Source organism: Esox lucius, chromosome 22 (assembly GCF_011004845.1).
Source record: "Esox lucius isolate fEsoLuc1 chromosome 22, fEsoLuc1.pri, whole genome shotgun sequence".
NCBI lineage: Eukaryota > Metazoa > Chordata > Actinopteri > Esociformes > Esocidae > Esox > Esox lucius.
The window spans coordinates 13,853,983-13,872,166 of NC_047590.1; the positions used below are offsets into that span (position 1 = coordinate 13,853,983).

The following is an 18,184-nucleotide window of genomic DNA, read 5'->3' on the forward strand; positions in this document are numbered from 1 at the left end:
CCAAAACATTCAGCCCATTTGAAATGCAAGCTCCGTTCATCCATAGAGTCAAGTAATCACATTAGCTTCTCCCTTCAAGGCATGTTTGAGTAAGGAAAACTCCCACGTGCGGTGCCAACCGTGGAGTGGCGGGACCCAGTGAGGACGTATCACAGAGATTCGGACCCTTTCTCTTCCTTTCCCCCCACTTATAACACGGGGCCCAGGGCGGGTCTGAAACTGAGGCAGAAGTTAACTAAGCCTGTTGTCTCTGTATGGGTGACGCTAAAAGGGTCTCACTCTCTCTCTTCTGTCCTTCAAAGGCATGGGCGGAGTCGTGCGAGTGAGTGGCGGGCAGGAACAAGTCTTCTGTTGAAAAGAGTTGGTTCAAAGAAGGCTAAAACCACTGCAAAGTCCGACAGAGGGAGAAAGGCCTTATATCCTAGCCAGGGCTACATTTGTGTGAGTGACAGCTGTGTGAGAACCTCAGAAGGGTTTCCCTTCATCGTCGAGATGTCCCTTTCATTCATATTCAAATGATCTAATAACGTGAGCACAATGAAACAGTAAATCCGCGTTCTATGTGAAAGGCACACATCTTTTATACGCAAACAATTCATAGCTTTGAGCCCCAAAGGAAACCCGAAAACAATGTTCTGCTGGGTTGACCGTTAAAATTGAATTGCAGTGTGATGGACATGCACACATGGATTCTAGCACGCACACACACTCCAATAGGGTTTCTTCCTCTGGCTAGTCCGCGTGTTGGGGATTCATGTTGTTGCTCATCAGGTGAAGCTATGTAGCAAGGACTCAGTAAAGCTTATCAGTTGTGGCGAAACAGTGGCAGCTCGGCTTTAAAACTACAGCTCAGCAGCGCACCGTGCAGGCTATTGTCTCTGGCTAGGCCAGCCAGGGGATTGTATTCAGTGTCATTAGGGTACGATGTTTCTAAAGCACCACTGACATCCCTAGCACAGCAAGGGGCTGTCAGATAAGGGAGAGAGAGACCTGGATAAAAGCGGGTGAGTCACATCCTTTAATTTAAAACAGATGCAGCTTTTGAACCCCTGCTGTACTGGTTATTCTTTTCAGTTGCTACAGGGGTTATTTTCATCAAACCATAAAAATCTGAAATATTTGTTAAACCTACAATTTCCCCTGTGGTTAAATCAAACCGCTGAATGTATTTGGAAAAGCAGTGTAGCCTGTACAGTTGTAAGGCTGGTGCATGTTGGCAGCAGTTTGTGAGAAAATCTAAGATTGGTCCACTTTTTTATAGTCAATTTTAAAATGTAACAATTTTCAAATGATCTCCCGTAGATTCAGTGTTTGCTGGATAATGGTTACAAATAAGCAGTCTTACAGGAATGGAGCCAGACAACCAATGTCTTTATGGTCAATTTACTGTCCATTATAAAGGAAATAACTCCCAAAAACAATCTCTCCAAAAGCCCAAAAGGAGCATCAAAATTATTCCCATTTACAGTCTGATTTTGGCAGGAGAAGGTCCCATTCCAGGTTTAAGATAAGGTAAAATGGCCTCTCTCTCTCGTGTGGTGTGAACATGAAAACAGTATTTTAATTAGCACATTCTCACTGAAGGCACTAGCTTTCACACTGATCATGTTAACCGGATAATGAACTTTTTTTTAACTTTGCCTTGACATTCTTTGTCATCTCGTCATCTCTCCAAAAATTCTGGCTAGAGTTTCAAAACTATTCCGAGGTCTGAATGGATTCCTAAGAAGTGAATGGGATCAGGACAAAGATGTCCCATCTGAATCCTTCTCCATTCTTCCTTGCATTTCACAATCCCCCCAAGCCATGGCTTGATGGAATGCCATGTTACCATATATGTGAAAACAAGTAATCTATACTAACAGAAGTGAATATTCCCTGACCCCTAACCTAAAAAATCTCCCAGCAACTGCATTTTAAATAGTTTTGTCTCCATTTTTACAGTTGTAAAGCAACAGTGTTCACAGTGAATTCGATAGAAGTTAAATTGTTCAGATAGCTTTGACTAGATAAGGAGTTAACAACAACAGTTCCCTCTCAGAGAGCCAAAACCAAAATGTTAACTGGTGAAAGACCCAAAGAAGCACTGAATAAAGACATTAGGTTCAAACATTAAAATGAATGTGAGGATATGTAGATAAGTTGAGTTAACATTCCATTTAAACAACTCTGATGCGACTGCCAATAACTGCCTCATGAGATCAAATCAGTCAGAACCATAATTAAAACCTTGAAAAAGAAAGAAAATACTGGTGTGTTTAGTTATCAATCAATCCTGGTAGGTCAAGGAAGAACTCTACAGTGGATGATTGACAGAATTCTATCACAATAAAAAAAGGCAAAGGAACTTTCTGACAGATCAGGAACACTGTCCAGGAGATAGGCATGTCAGGCACTAACATCTACAGAAGACATCACCTGCAAAACTACAGAGGGAACAGATGCAAACAACGAATTTAGCCATAACAGGGCGGACAGCCTGACAAAAATCACTTTAAAAAGTCTGGATTAGTTGATTAAAAGAAAATACATTTCTTGGATCATTTCAAAAAGACCTCCCCATACCAATCCACTTGCTCTAATAAACATCTAATTAAGGGGCTGACAGCTAACCTTTAGATACACACAGGTCACAGAGCAGGTGTGAAATAGAAAGAGCACTGACTCCACAAATTCCAGAATCCTGACCCAGACCAAGGGAACTTGCGACGGGGTCAAACTTCACGACACGCTTCACTTTTACGCAACCTTGTCAGGCACGAGCACTAGAGTAAATGTCTCCAGTGGGACAGTGCCGAAGACCCCTTTTAGCTGTGGCCAGATGTGGCAGAACCCTTTACCAGGTTTATCTGTTGTTGACCCAGTAGTTTAAGTCCCCCAACATAACCATAATCCTTGTATACTGTATTTGTGGGATTTGGCATGTTCTCTGCAAAGGCGGGAAAGTGAGATTCACTTTTTTCTTTTTATTCCCTTCACTTGTTAACTTTAGAGGGTCGTTTAGTAGGATGGATGAGCCTCTTAAACGTGGACACGTCAGGGTTGGCATCAAAGAACGGCAGTTTGGTTAAGTTCTGCCTCAGTTCTGCCTCAGTGCTCCCTTTTGTTGCAATTACAGTATGGAAACCCAACTACCAATGGACACAGAATGCATAGTAATGGACAGAGACTTCACAGCTTGGACAGTACAATAACCATCGCACTAAGAAATGTAACATATTTTATTTTTCAAAAATTCTGCCATCCTTTCTCTGCCTTCTGGAATGAAAAAGAACAGTAGGTTTTGGTGAACTTTTCCAAAGCATCAACCAGACAGTGTGTTCCACTGTTGTAGATGTGTAAGATAAGGCGTCACCTTGGAGACATCTACATTGTAGATGTGTAAGTTAGGGCGTCACCTTGGAGACATCTGCGTTGTAGATGTGTAAGTTAGGGCGTCACCTTGGAAACATCTGCGTTGTAGATGTGTAAGTTAGGGCGTTACCTTGGAGGCATCTACATTGTAGATGTGTAGGTTAGGGCGTCACCTTGGAGACATCTGCGTTGTAGATGTGTAAGTTAGGGCGTCACCTTGGAAACATCTGCGTTGTAGATGTGTAAGTTAAGGGGTCACCTTGGAGACTTTGGCACTGAATAACACCAGATCTGAAACAAACCTATCAGATCAGGCTAGCTCATTCTGTCTGAGGGCCTGTGCGGTCTGGTCATTAATCAAAGTGACTCTCCACAGTCAAAAGACGCCAGTGTCCGTTGTATCAAGGTGGTATCAATGAGGTCTTGTCTTCAAGGTTCAGCTGCAGGAGGTATGGCTGAGACTGGAAGTCAAAAAAGACAAAATGAACAGATTCAGGGCCATTTGTTGGAGAATGACCGTTACAGTGCCATTGCCAGCATTGTGGGTGTGATTCCCAGGGGAGATCAGTCTGCTAAGCGTCTGCTGATTTACCTAAATGAATATGCATTCTTAAATGTCATGACACCCAGAATCAGGGCCCGCCCTAGACTTTAGGGTTATGTCGCTTATGCCTAGAGCTGGACATGCCTACAATGAGTTACAGGTGCTGTATCCTTTTGTTTTCTCTTCCTCTAGACTAAGACCTGTGCAGTCTTAGGCTTATTTACATTACGATACATATCAAAGAAGACTCGAGACATTACATTAGTTTCCTGTATAAACTTTATAATATTGATAGCTTGAGCAACTTCTGAAGTAGCGAACATCACATTTGTGATTGATCCCCCTCTGAGCTTTGCAAGTGTGAAAACGATTGTTTCGCTGCTGTATAGAGTTTCTGTGCAGCACACCCACATATCGCTTGATTTTCCCTCGATTGACCCCCACAATCCTGCGCTGTATTTCTCGAACATGAGTATATATAAAACACCCATGGAAATGATATTGCTAACTAAGATAAGTCTGTTTAGCAATTCCTTCTCGTAATGTAAAAAAGCGGGAAGGTGGTGTCTCGAGCTCTGGGTTAACACGACAAAATAACCTAGCCACTCAAGTCTTGTTGGATGTCTCAGGAAAGATATGGCCATGTAAATTAAGCCATGGTCATATAGTTGTGGAATCCACCGAGTCTAGAATAGAATGTCCTCATCACCAAGTAATTCTACCCTTAATCCTCTTTGTGTTACAGGCCATTGATCACACACGCCCTGCAGATGGCAGTAATGTGTATGTGTGTGTGTGTGTGTGTGTATGCACGTGTAATGTTTGTTTGCGTGTGTCTGTGTGCACATGCATGTGCAATGCTTTGTGTGTGTCAATACGGGTATGTGCTTGTCTTCTGTGCATGTGTGAGCACAGTGAGTCTGTGTTTGGAGGTCATGAACCCTGTCACTCATCGATATGGGGATTGCGGCATTATGATGTGGAACTGACCTGGGGTCCTTCCTCCATTGTCCTTTGCTGTCACGCAGAGACAAAATGCGCAAACATGATATCTGTTTTACTCAGACTGACAAATGACATGTCTATTCACAGAACGCCTTCCGGGTTGACATGACACTAGACTCCGGGAATGGTGCAATCTCTCAGTCTCTCTGTGTATGAGGGAAATGGGCCAGAGGACTCTGCATTCCGCTGTCATTCCACTCAGTCAGCACCACAGTGCTAAAATGTGAACGGACATGGCGTTTTCTACACTCACTGTCTTCTCATCACAGTACATTTTCAGCCGACCGAGATGGATTTGCAGTAAGCATGACCAGAAAACTGAAAATAGCTGAAAATAAATGACCTTTTCTGGTACCTTCTCAGATGGAACTATAGTAAAGATTGACTACTGTTGATCGGTCATTTAGAAAAGCAATCCACCTGCTGGAATAGTGTCAATCTCACACAACGGTAGAAACAATTATCACTGAACTCATTATGATGCTAAGATGGAATAGATCAAGTGTAATAAAAACTAAAGTGGGCCGGCTTTAGCCTTGGGGAGGGTTGTGTTGTGTTGTTGGGGGCAGTTTGCACACAGGAGGGGATTGTTTACATTAGTCATTTAGCAGGTTATAATGTCTTTTTCATTTGGCATACTTTTTTTTAATTTAAATTGTCTTTAAATTATAAGCAAATAAAAGCGGATGTGACAGAAGGCTTTGTGCAAATGTTTCAAAATCCATCTGTTGGGAAAACACTTCTCCAAGCACACTGGACACATGAGCAATTTCATGTTAGCATTGTTCCACATGTCAGTTAGAAATACTGAAAGAGGGGCGAACAAATTAATTGACTACCACGGGCTGCTAACAATACAAGGAATGGGGCATTGTTTGCTGGATTATAAAGAATCATTAAACCAATAAAACACAAGAACATTTTTAAATTAAGAAATCTATTTCTATACTGGATTTAAGATATGATTGCACTATACTAAACACTGAAAAACTCTCCTTGAACCATGACATGGAGTCAAAAGGCATTATGCTCAAAGGGAAGCAAAGTCTTTTTTCTCTGAAACAGTCTGACGATTGGTGTTTTAGAAAAGCATTCTACATCCTGGTTTACTGTTCATCAAAATCCTTACCTCAGATTAATTCTGAACTATAGTTATAATCCAAACATTTCAAGTAGCTTTAATTTTGACCCTAGTCTGGTTATTATATTATTTTGCCAAACAGTGGTTAAGCCAAATGTAATGTAAACAAAAGTAATGCTATGAATATTCCCACTATATTTGCCCAGCTTTCTTTCCTATTGTGTTTCTATACATAGAATTGTTATTTATATTTAATTGCATTCATCACATTAATGTAATCATTATCATTTAAATCATATCATATCATAGCATCCCCTCAAGCCCATTTCTAACACATGGTTTTAATATATAAGAGGTAACACAGAGTTTAGTTCCTGATTGGGATAATCAATCCACCATGGTGGAATTAAAGAGTAATAGTAACTTTGTGGCAGGATCGTTTTGCGATAGTAAAATGTATGCAATTCCTAGTTATGTTCCTGTTATCAGTAAAGGTTCCCTTAAAGATCACAGTAAGGAAAATCCTAGGGAGACATTTCCTCTTGTCATAGACCAAACATTAAGAGCAACCTGAAGATCAACTACACACAGGATTGTACATGTTGTTTATCATAAAGTCTAAAGTCATCGAAAGTCTGACAGAGCTTTAGACAAGGTTGCGGTATTAGGTTAGGGCTAAAGGTATGTTTAGGTTTAAAGTTAGGCTTGAGGTCAGGCATCGAGTATGTTTACAGTTACGGTCGAGGTTCAGGTTAAGGTTTGGCAAGGGTTAGGTTTAGTATGGAGTGTCAAAAATGTATTGCATCAATATCTGTTATGGATGAACAATGCTTAGAAGATTTAAATGATTAAATAATTAACTTATAAAATAATATTTTTAAAAAATTATAACTTACTACCTGTGACAGTTTGGGTCCCATTTCAAATCCAACTTTATTTGCCACATGCACTTTTTGCGCAGGTTTTCTATCCTTGCTGCAATGTTTTGGGATTCCCTCCATCTCGGTTCTCCTGGCACGGGAGACTATACGGGGAAGATCCATTCATCATATACAGTATTCACTTAGCTTATCTACTCGTATTTTGCTGCATTCTGGCCAAAATCCACCAAAACGCTTAAGCATGAAGCACGTTTGAGCTTTATCTATGTACATGAGCGATGTCCCCCAACCCGGAGTGAACCTCAACATTCAACACATTAAACCCTGGTCATCTATCAGCGGTTGAAGTGGCCCGTCTCAGCCCAGTCAAGTCAAAGGACGCCCTCGTGATTAACGGTGCTTGTCTCTCCCCGGCCCGGTGGCAAATGCGTTTCTCTCACTCATCTGTTATGTTAGCCTGCAATTAATAACGGAACGCTAATACGATCTCTCGTGGCCGCATCCATAACCGTCTCTAGAGACTCAACCACACGGCCACCCTTACACCGCGGCTCCAAAGGCTAATTATACCCAGAAAAATGGAGGAATGAACCTCGGGCCAAGCGCATTTTCATTCATCATCACACCCCACATCCACACACCGCCAGCCAGCCGGGCACACGTGTTACAAGGGCACTGAGATGTAGTGTGTGCGTATGGGAGCGCGCATGTGTTTGTTGCCTAGCCCGGGTTTGTGTGTGTTCAGGCCTTACCGCAGAGTAACCAGATACGGACCCTAATTAACTAGAACAACATCCGGTGCCTGTGGTAGCGCTGGCCTGACCATCACGCTAATATTAACCAGCACTGACACACAGAGGAAACTCAAACTGACACCTCTTCAACATCAGAGATGACACTTAACACTTGCCAGGGGGAACCTTTGCCGGCTTTGTTAAGCGTCTGGTTTGGACTGATCGGCTGTGTGGGAAGTGAGGCTCCAATCCTGTTGAGGTAGCTATTGCAAAGACATACTATATATTAATAGAGTAATGCTACATCATTTACATGGCATTTGAAACTGTCCGGACTTTCCATTGATCACTGACTAGAATTAAAACCACCTAGGTCGTATAGAACAAGTCACTCCAAGACAGTTTGATAGACGTAAAGACTACTCTCTTTTCAGCTTTCTGCCTCAGACCAACCCCAAGTCACCATAGCATCATAGTCCATGGTATGTAAATAAAATGCTCGGAGGCTAAATTTATTTCAACTTCAAATGTCTGTTAGCAAATATAGAATGCAGCCAGGCTCTCAGTGGAAGTACCATTTGTGGTGTGACTGCTAGTGGCCATTGCTCTCTGTACTATTGCCACTATGCATAGACAGCATAGAAACTTCAATGCTCAGGTTAGTTCAGGGGGGAGGGTTTTCAATAGGAGGCTGTCCGTCAAGGGTTCACTGCCAAAGTATAAGCGGGAACAGGGGGTCTATTGTAAAATGTGGCAAGAAACTGACAGAGCACTGGTTTTCAATTTGCTGTTTTCAAACGGTCTGCACAAAAAACAACAAAATAGAATGCCTTTTTTCCTTCCAAAAAACGTATGCTTTTACAAGAGGCTTCATGTACATTTTAACAATGTACTTTGCTTTTAATATGACACTTTGTTACTTTCAGTTTAAAAAGTACTATAAATGTTACCTTAAAATAGTTTGTGAGAAACAATATACAGCAACTTTGCAAAATGTGACTGATGGGCCTTGACAGTGATTGGTGGTTGGGAACCACTGTATACAGGATACAGGATTAAGTGTGGAATTGGTTCACTTCTCAGTGGCTGGTTTTTCTTGAATTTATCATGGATTTTTCATGGATTTTTTTTTTTATTGTAAGAGCGTTAATGCTTAGAAAACCTGAACAGAATACCATTTCCCATTTGACAAAATTGTCTTTTTTATTTCTTTCCATTTCTACATGAAAACCTGAAAACCTGCCCGGGAAGAATGCCTTCATGCAGTTTCTGTTTGCCATATTTATTAGATGTTATTATTAATTAAGTGAATGCCTTTATTGTTTACCTCCTGGTTAGAGGTATGTTGAAGAGGCTCAAATTCCATAAGCTTATGCTGGCAACCCCTCAGGTCGACAGAATGTGTCCTTTGTTGCTAGCTAGAAATTGAATATTTAATTTCCTCATTTGCCCTGACATACTCTCTCATCACCTCTCATGAATCTAGCTCTTATCTCAGGCAGGGGAAGAGTTTGGTTTCTACCCGCTCTGAAAGCTATTAAGCTCTCCCAAATAAATTCCTCCCCTCTTATTTTTTATGGTTCATTAGTGTCCACCCAACCTATAAATCCCAACCTATTAAAAACATTTATAGACCTTACAGACACTACAAATTATCAGCAGATCAAGAAAGTAAATTGCTATGGATTTCAGTGGTACAAAGCACTTAAACAGGAGGCTACTGATTTTTAAAACAAAGTGCTTTGAAACACCAAAACTAGTATCAACTGAACTGCAACCAATTGAAAGATGAAACCTCAAGTTTGCCAGTGTTGAAATGCATCATCACGAGATGTTTTGAACACATCATGGTGTTTGAGTTCTATTGTACTGCTGTAGTAGATTTCTTCTGGAGTATTTTAATATTTAACAGTATGTGTCTGATGTTCTGGCCAGTTCAACCCGTTCCACTTGTCCCACTTTTATGCCTTCATCTTGTTTCTGATTTCAAATTTTTGAAAAAGATGTATATATTTATATATATATATCCCTAATATAAGAATATTAACCATTACAATTCAACAAATTGACTGTATAAAATATAACTTATTGTTTTGATGCATTATGGTGTTTTGATGCCTGAATTTTACACACAACATTTCTTGGTCAGTTTATTTCGCTCAGTTAAGCTTAGTTGGATCATTGTCCCACTTCCAGGAAGGAATGTATGGAAAAGGCAGGTTGGTTCTTCTGGACAAACAAATAAATGTAAATATTTGGGAAGGGACTTAGCTCTGCTGGTTTACTGGCACTTGGTGGTTCCGCCACCAGAGTACAGTTACTGCTCTGTGCATTGTGCAGCCCAGTACTAGCAGGCTGTCATACAGTAATCCTACAGGATCGGAACAGCTCGTGTCTGGTCAGTTCCAATCCATCTAGACCTCTTAGTAATTACTGTAGCGAAAATGCAATTTGTTGTTGAGTCTTTTATTTGTATTGTTCAGCGATCACAGACAATGTACATATTAATCATATGAAGCCTTATTACTTGGGAGTTTTATCAGTAGGAGTTATAAGATTAAATTTCATTTTACAGCTACAAATCAATGACAAATTATACACAGCGTCAGCATAAATTATGACGTTTTCGATAATACAACAAAATAATTTCATCTTAAACCTCCAAAAAAAGTGAATGCAACGCACTTCACATTTTGTAGAACCTAGTTAATAAAATGGGATACACAAACTGTCTTAGAGATTTAAACATGCCACACAAACAAGCCAACTTTTCAGCAGATATCAGCTTCTGAAGGATTTGTTTCACTTCACCCAGAATTGCAGAGTGAAAAAGAAACGTTTTAAACACTGTAAAAGTTGCAAAATGTCCCAATTAGAGTTACTTGGATGAATTTATTAAAGATTTACTAGGATTTACTACAGAAATTAAATAAGCTGAAATCTCTTAGTTACTGAGCTATTCTGACTCAAGTAGGCTTCTGAGGAGAGATGGATGGCATCTTCTGATATGAATGTGCAGACAATGATGAAAAAGGATTTTCTGATCAACTCACTGACATTCAAAAAGTCTGAAGCAACCTACCATTACTTTCCCTTAATAGGTAATCTAGAAGTGATTCACATTAGAATTAATCATTGCAGTAAGAAGACAATGACTCACTCCGAACACTGCGGTTTTCAGCAAACATTTAATACAGAAACAGCTTTTCACAATGGACAGGATAAGGAAATATGGTGGGTATTTTTCGCCTGTTTAATCCTGACAGGGAAAAAGGCGGTTCGCAGTCGTCTAATTACTCACTTTGATCTTTAGAAATGAACTACCAAGAGACAGGGAGAGACATTCTAGAAATGGAAATAATAGAATTAGGCTCATATAGTAATTCACTAGCATGAGTTCAGCAAGGCCCTGCTCTGAAAATATGCATAGTGCCTCTTATACTGTCTCTCTGGTTCTACTGGAGGCTAAAGCACAAAATGCCAAGCATGTACACATTCACAACTGTCAGCTAATGACGGAAACACAGAGGTGTTAAAGCAAAAGAACACAGCTAGGTGAACCAGTTTAGGGATGTTTCAAATATAGACCCAAATGTAACGGGAGTTCATAAATAACCAGTGATCAATGAAATAAAAAGGAAGAGTGAAAAATGACCTGGTGCATTAGCTCTTAATTAGGAACTTCCCAAAACTGGTGAATACTACAGAGTGCTTTGCACTTTGTATACTGTGCCACTGGGCAAGCGGCATAAATACGTTGCTTGGTTTTGACCTGGTTTTAACACACTGGATATGTTTAAGATTATATTAATGAGAGCCTCTGTATGTGTTGGATGCTCTACGATCATGAAGAGATGTGACCTTACTGCAACATGTGGGTCACGCTGTATCATTCATGCAGGGTAATTTCATGGCGATTTGAGATATATGAAATCATACAGCAGTCTCTCAGAGGGATATTTGGTCATGCTGTTTAAAAATGTTCATGGGAAAATAAAGCTTTAAATCATTCAGAGTGACAGCAGCCAATTTTGGCATAGCTAAAGCAGACACAGCTTACTAAACGTTGTTATGTGTAGTATACGCTTAGCGTATGTAATTTATGAGGAATTTGATTTAAACCATGCATGCATGTAATTGTATGACCTAGCTCGCCTTCCATTATGCTATGGAATATAAATGCCTCTTCCCAAAAGTACTCATTAACATGGCAATCTTAGATGACACCAACATCCGTTTGATGGTTGTAAAAGAGAGGCGTACAAATCCAACATTTAAATCTCACGAGAAGAGCGTGCACTGTGGACATGTTTACTATGTAAACCGAAACACAGCGTTGACTACTTATTTACAAAGCAAATAAATCATGACTTCAGCAGGTCCGGTCGGCAAACCGCATATTTTGGTCAGTCGTCAATGTTAGTCTTTGTTATATACATTCTGCTCAAGCAAATGACCTCACCCGTCAGTCTTTCCCCATCACCGCTGAGCAAAGAGAGGAACCCCATGACAACAAGCAGCACAGCTGTCATTTGCAAATAGCAGCATTTCTTTTACTGGCACAACATGTTTGTGCAGTAGTACGATTAGTCAAGGATACACCATGGTTTACTTATGACTTGTTGGCCCGGCAAACCGTCTCTGTCTGGCGGATTTTCAGTCATCCACAGTCACTCTAGTGCCACGAGACTTCCTGTTGTGTGGCAGGGACAGATTCCTTCTCCATTTCTCAAATCTAGAACCATGCAATAGTCTTCTGCTTTTACAGGTGGGAGAGAGAAATCATGCCATGTCTTTTCAGACTGTGTGCTCTTCTCAGGTCCCCAGGGAATATGGAAATCTGTGGAGAAGAACTGCTAGTGGCTCCTGTGGTGGACAGACACAAATAAAGGCAGAGGTTGAAGGGCAGACAACCCAGTATTTAATAGAGGCTATTTTAGGGTCACTTACAGGAGGCACTCAGGAACATCCTCCTTTGTTCAGCACATCCTTTCATCCATAGATAGATCAAAGTGCTTTCTGGGGTGCATTAGGGATGACATGCGATTGTGGTCTATATAATGTTTTCGGTCTGTACGTCAATGTAACATGAAAGGGAAAATAAAATAGGCCTACAAAAACAGAATAAAAAAGAAACACTGAGAGCCTGAAAAACTCATGATGGATCCTGGGTCAAAGTTAAGACTGCTGGGCTAGAATCACCCTGGCGCCAGTGAGGCCTCTGGAAGGGAACTGGATTCCCAGAGGCTACAGGAACGTTAGTAGCTTGAGACGGGCAGAGTGTGGGCACAGGGCCTCAGAGGCAGGGGTTAGGGGTCACGCATTGGAACTGGCACAGTGAACAATGGCACTAACAGGCTGCCACATTCTCACGCCTTCTGCCCAGCTTGGCAGGCAGAGTAGTGGCCAAGAAAATAATAACATGCTCCTGGAAGTGTTCTAAGAGCAAACCTCCGCTTAGAAAGATGACCGGATAGACAAACAGTGAGTTCATGTTTCTATTTTTTAAGAGAGGGGAGGGTATTTGTTAATTTAATCACAGACACACTAGAAAGAGGAAAATGTAGGTGGAGGGAGACAAAGTTAGTTGGGAGCGTGACGGGAGTTGAACTCTGGTCTCCAGTGGGGAGCTACTTTATACACATGAAGCTGGGTGTGTCCCACCGGATCACAGCTCCGCAGAAAATAGTGACTTCTGACAGCTAGTCTAAAAAATGATTTTACTTGTTAAGGGCTTTCAAAGAATTATGGGTTGTGAACTTGGCACCCAAAATTACGGTATGTGTGTTTACATAAAGCCTAAAGGAAATGTGTCAAGCGAAAACAATGTATATATAATGTATATCAATTTCAGTGCCCCAGCAGCTCTTTTCATGACTTGAAGGCGAGCTATGCAAAACCCGACGGACACTGGTTGATGGAAGAGAACCACTGTGTTTTTTTCAAAGGGAGAGGAGAGTAATGGAGGTTAAAAGTGATAACACTGTGAAATGGAGCCTTAAGTTGTCCTGCTGGGCTGGAAGTCTATTTGGATTTTTACTGACTCTTCCAACTATTTTATGGGAGTTTTCCATTTGGCGCAAGACAATGTTTTTCACTTACTGATAAGAACACCGATTTATTTAGGCGATTCGGGCCCAATAACAAAGTGCTTTTGCAGTAACTGCTGTAATATGATTAGAGATTCTCTGAGAGTATAACTTTAAAATGTAAGAAACAATGTGACAAACAACATTTTGCGTCAACATTTCGTCTGTAGGGTCTCAAGAGTTTTGTAAAATCTTTTTAAAAAATGACCTTTGCAGTGACTAAATATTTGAGAAATGCTCAATACACCCTCCTCAATAAATGAACACTAAAGTGATTTTTACATCCTTTGGATGGGAAAGGGAAAGGTCACACAAGAGAAGGAAGCTGACCTTAGCCAGACTGTGGGAAAGGCCACAACGTGCAACATGCATTGTCCTCTACCACAAAACACACGCACATGCACACACACACACACACACTTGTTTTTCTCTCCTTGTAGGGACCAGAAACACAAATGCATGTTCCCTATCCCCAAACCTATATACCTAATCTTATCCTAGCCCAATGCTAAATCAAAATGCCTAACCCTATAAGTAACCCCAATATTTACACTATAACCCCTAAGATAGAAATATTTTTTTTGTAGTGGATACCTGAAAAAAACACTTGTGGGGAGCAATTTTTCTTTGTGGGGATTCAGTTCCTCAATGGACACATAGACTAGTTCACAAACATACCTACATAACCAACATACAGTGGGGAGAACAAGTATTTGATACACTGCCGATTTTGCAGGATTTCCTACTTACAAAGCATGTAGAAAATCACATTGTATGATTTTTAAATAATTAATTTGTATTTAATTGCATGACATAAGTATTTGATCACCTACCAACCAGTAAGAATTCCGGCTCTCACAGACCTGTCAGTTTTTCCTTAAGAAGCCCTCATGATCTCCACTCATTACTTGTATTAACTGCACCTGTTTGAACTTGTTACCTGTATAAAAGACACCTGTCCACAAACTCAATCAAACAGACTCCAACCTCTCCACAATGGCCAAGACCAGAGAGCTGTGTAAGGACATCAGGGATAAAATTGTAGACCTGCACAAGGCTGGGATGTGCTACAGGACAATAGGCAAGCAGCTTGGTTAGAAGGCAACAACTGTTGGCACAATTATTAGAAAATGGAAGAAGTTCAAGAAGTTCAATCTCCCTCGGGCTGGGGCTCCATGCGAGATCTCACCTCGTGGGGCATCAATGATCATGAGGAAGGTGAGGGATCAGCCCAGAACTACACAGCAGGACCTGATAAATGACCTGAAGAGAGCTGGGACCACAGTCTCAAAGAAAACCATTAGTAACACACTACGCCATCATGGATAAAAATCCTGCAGCACACGCAAGGTCCTCCTGCTCAAGCCAGCGCATGTCTGAAGTTTGCCAATGACCATCTAGATGATCCAGAGGAGAAATGGGAGAAGGTCATGTGGTCTGATGAGACAAAAATAGAGCTTTTTGGTCTAAACTCTACTCGCTGTGTTTGGAGGAAGAAGAAGGATTAGTACAACCCCAAGAACACCATCTCAACCATGAAGCATGGAGGTGGAAACATCATTCTTTGGGGATGCTTTTCTGCAAAGGGGACAGGACGAATGCACCGTATTGAGGGGAGGATGGATGGGGCCATGTATCACGAGATCTTGGCCAACAACCTCCTTCCCTCAGTAAGAGCATTGAAGATGGGTCGTGGCTAGGTCTTTCAGCATGACAACGACCCGAAACACACAGCCAGGGCAACTAAGGAGTGGCTCCGTAAGAAGCATCTCAAGGTCCTGGAGTGGCCTAGCCAGTCTCCATACATGAACCCAATAGAAAATCTTTGGAGGGAGCTGAAAGTCCGTATTGCCCAGCGACAGCCCCAAAACCTGAAGAATCTGGAGAAGATCTGTATGAAGGAGTGGGCCACAATCCCTGCTGCAGTGTGTGCAAACCTGGTCAAGAACTACAGGATATGATCTCTATAATTGCAAACAAATGTTCTGCTTTTCTGTTGTATCAAATACTTATGTATAATAAAATGAAAATTAATTACTTAAAAATCATACAATGTGATTTTCTGGATTTTAGTTTTAGATTCCGTCACTCACAGTTGAAGTGTACCTATGATAAAAATTACAGAACTCTACATGCTTTGTAAGTGGCAAAACCTGCAAAATCGGCAGTGTATCAAATACTTGTTCTCCTCACTGTATATACTTTGGAAAGGGCAACTAGAGGTCAGGTGTCCAATAATAATTAATAATTCTCATGTATTTTAATATCCCCAAAGATACAAGGGAGCAAAGCCGAAAATGTGCGTGGGAAATCCAAATTAGCAATAAACATCCACTCTGTAAGAACAGGAGAGTCACAATGCACAATATCCCAGAGTGGAACTCTCATTTCCTGCGGACTAACAACTGGCAGACCCAGAAAATGGTGTTTACATGAGATGGGGAGGCTGAACTCTCCCTCGCCCTGGCTCCTATTCCTGCCAACGCTGGCAACCCCATGCCCAGTCTCTGGCCGCAGACCGAAGCCTCCTTCAGCCACTTAGCCTCCCTACGTCAGTCCCCGTCATTGTGTTTCCGTACACAACGGCACAATTGATCATTCTTCGCGGCGGGCCTCTGACACCGCGACAGGACGGCTGATATGTGTCTGACTGGCACCAGGGGGGGAAACAGACATTTTATCTTTTATCTTCTATTGTCAATAAGAACAAAAACAGTCCGTTTTTGACATGTCATGGGGACGTATTACGTTTTCAGATAACTGGGTGCGCGCGAGCACACGAATGCATAACGTGTTTCTCAGTGTGGGTCGAATTGCTCAAACCCATCAATGAAAATGTTGAAGGTGGCGAATGCTGTAGCTCAAAAGCTGGTTAGGTGTGCCATCTAGTGGTTCGTTTAGGACAGACAGTGAAAGATGATATGACTGTTTACTTTGGTAACCGGGCTATCGCAGTTGTTGTTATTAGAGGGTTGACGCAATGTGTTTCCCCTGCATCAGTCTCTCGTGACACAACGTGGACATGTAATGTGTCAACACACAGTAGTTGGACAGCACATGCGACTGTTCCTTCCGGGTTCTGGGATTACAAATCTAATTCAGTTATAGGTAACAGAAACAGATCAAACACAAATAAATTGTATATTTCGGGGGGGGCGGGGGTTGTTTGGGTTATGACATAACCAGTGTATCTGCAGTAGGCTGGAGTTTGGTTGGTTGCATGGATGTTGGTCTGGATTCCCTCTCCAAAGGGGTCATGCAAGGTTTTATTATTAGTGTCCTTGGAATGCAACGTGCCGGCTGACATTTAGAGGCGTGTGTACCTCAGTCCGCCACTTGGAAACACACAAATCTCCCTGCGAAGGACACGGTCAATCCTTGCCCTCTCCCCTTTCCCCTGTCTCCAGCCACGCCCCCCGCGGAGGACAAGCCTGCACATGATTCTGTTTTCCAACATTTCTCAAAGGGCTGGGACATGCCGGTCATCACCACCTCATGCTTTTGTTGTGGTACGGACACAGGTGGCCAGACACATGGCTGTTGATGTTTACGAATGGTATGTTTTCTGAGCATCTTCTCTTCGGTTCATTTGAATTTATTATGAAAGGATGTCTTATCTTTTCGTGACTCAAAATGATAACAGTTGTACATTAATAGGATCTGCTGAGTAAAAAAAAAATCTGTATTTACAGTAACTTTCTGCTTTATTTAACAGTGGAAAAATGTTGAGTTTCTACTGACAGAGCCGTGGGCTGAATTCAAACCCATGTGAACCAGAGGTAGCAGCCCAGGCCAGTGGACCACCCTAGGCCACAAGCTAGATTGCTTCTGTACAGGGCCGTCACCATGAATTCTGGACCCCTAAAAAGATATATGCCTGAGCCCTCTCACTAACAGGCAACATTAATATTATTACAAGATCATAGTTTACGGCACTATTTAACCCACCCACTCCATTGGCTTCAGTGCAATACACTGTATATCAACAGACCTATGCAAATCGCCATATTACAAAAGAAATTGACAGTGTGAAGTGGAACATGCCTTTTGAGAATTACTCACTACAATCCATATAGTGTCATTTCATGGGGCAATACAGATTTTATTGCTAGGAGCACTTTGCTACCCTCCACTTATACATTTCTAAGGCAATTTGCATAGCTCCATTGTCATACAGTGTATTGCATTAGAGGCGTTCCATTATCAGACTTTCTGCCTTGCGAAGTCAGATAATGGACATTTTCAGTTGTTACAGGTACGTGTCTACCCCAGGATTTGTACTACTGCAAATTCAATTTAGAATTGCCATCGTACTTGCATTTTTACAGTTGTTACATAGGCATGTCTACCACGGGGACATCATTGCTGCTATCCCTGCATCCCGGTTGCATCTTACTCCTTCAATATGCCTCGATTGCACATCTAGAATGCCACTTAGAACTGCCATATGTACCCAACAACTATTATACCTATATATGTCATACACTACACTTTTA

At 41.5% G+C, this 18,184-nt stretch overlaps 2 protein-coding genes across 4 annotated transcripts in view; one reads left to right on the top strand and one right to left on the bottom strand.

The window, feature by feature from the left end:
* Positions 1-7,106, bottom strand: part of iqca1 (IQ motif containing with AAA domain 1) — a 58,952-nt gene extending 51,846 nt beyond the window's left edge. Inside the window, exon 1 of the mRNA XM_034289868.1 lies at positions 6,884-7,106. The gene's annotated coding sequence lies outside the window, so the exon portion shown is untranslated. The remainder of the gene's footprint in view (positions 1-6,883) is intronic.
* A 643-nt stretch (positions 7,107-7,749) lies between these two features.
* Positions 7,750-18,184, top strand: part of mlpha (melanophilin a) — a 28,872-nt gene continuing 18,437 nt past the window's right edge. For all 3 annotated transcript variants that reach the window (XM_010892074.3, XM_020042560.2, XM_020042561.2), the window contains exon 1: positions 7,750-7,858. In XM_010892074.3, the coding sequence (XP_010890376.3) occupies positions 7,758-7,858 (101 nt within the window). In that variant the 5' untranslated portion in view covers positions 7,750-7,757. The remainder of the gene's footprint in view (positions 7,859-18,184) is intronic.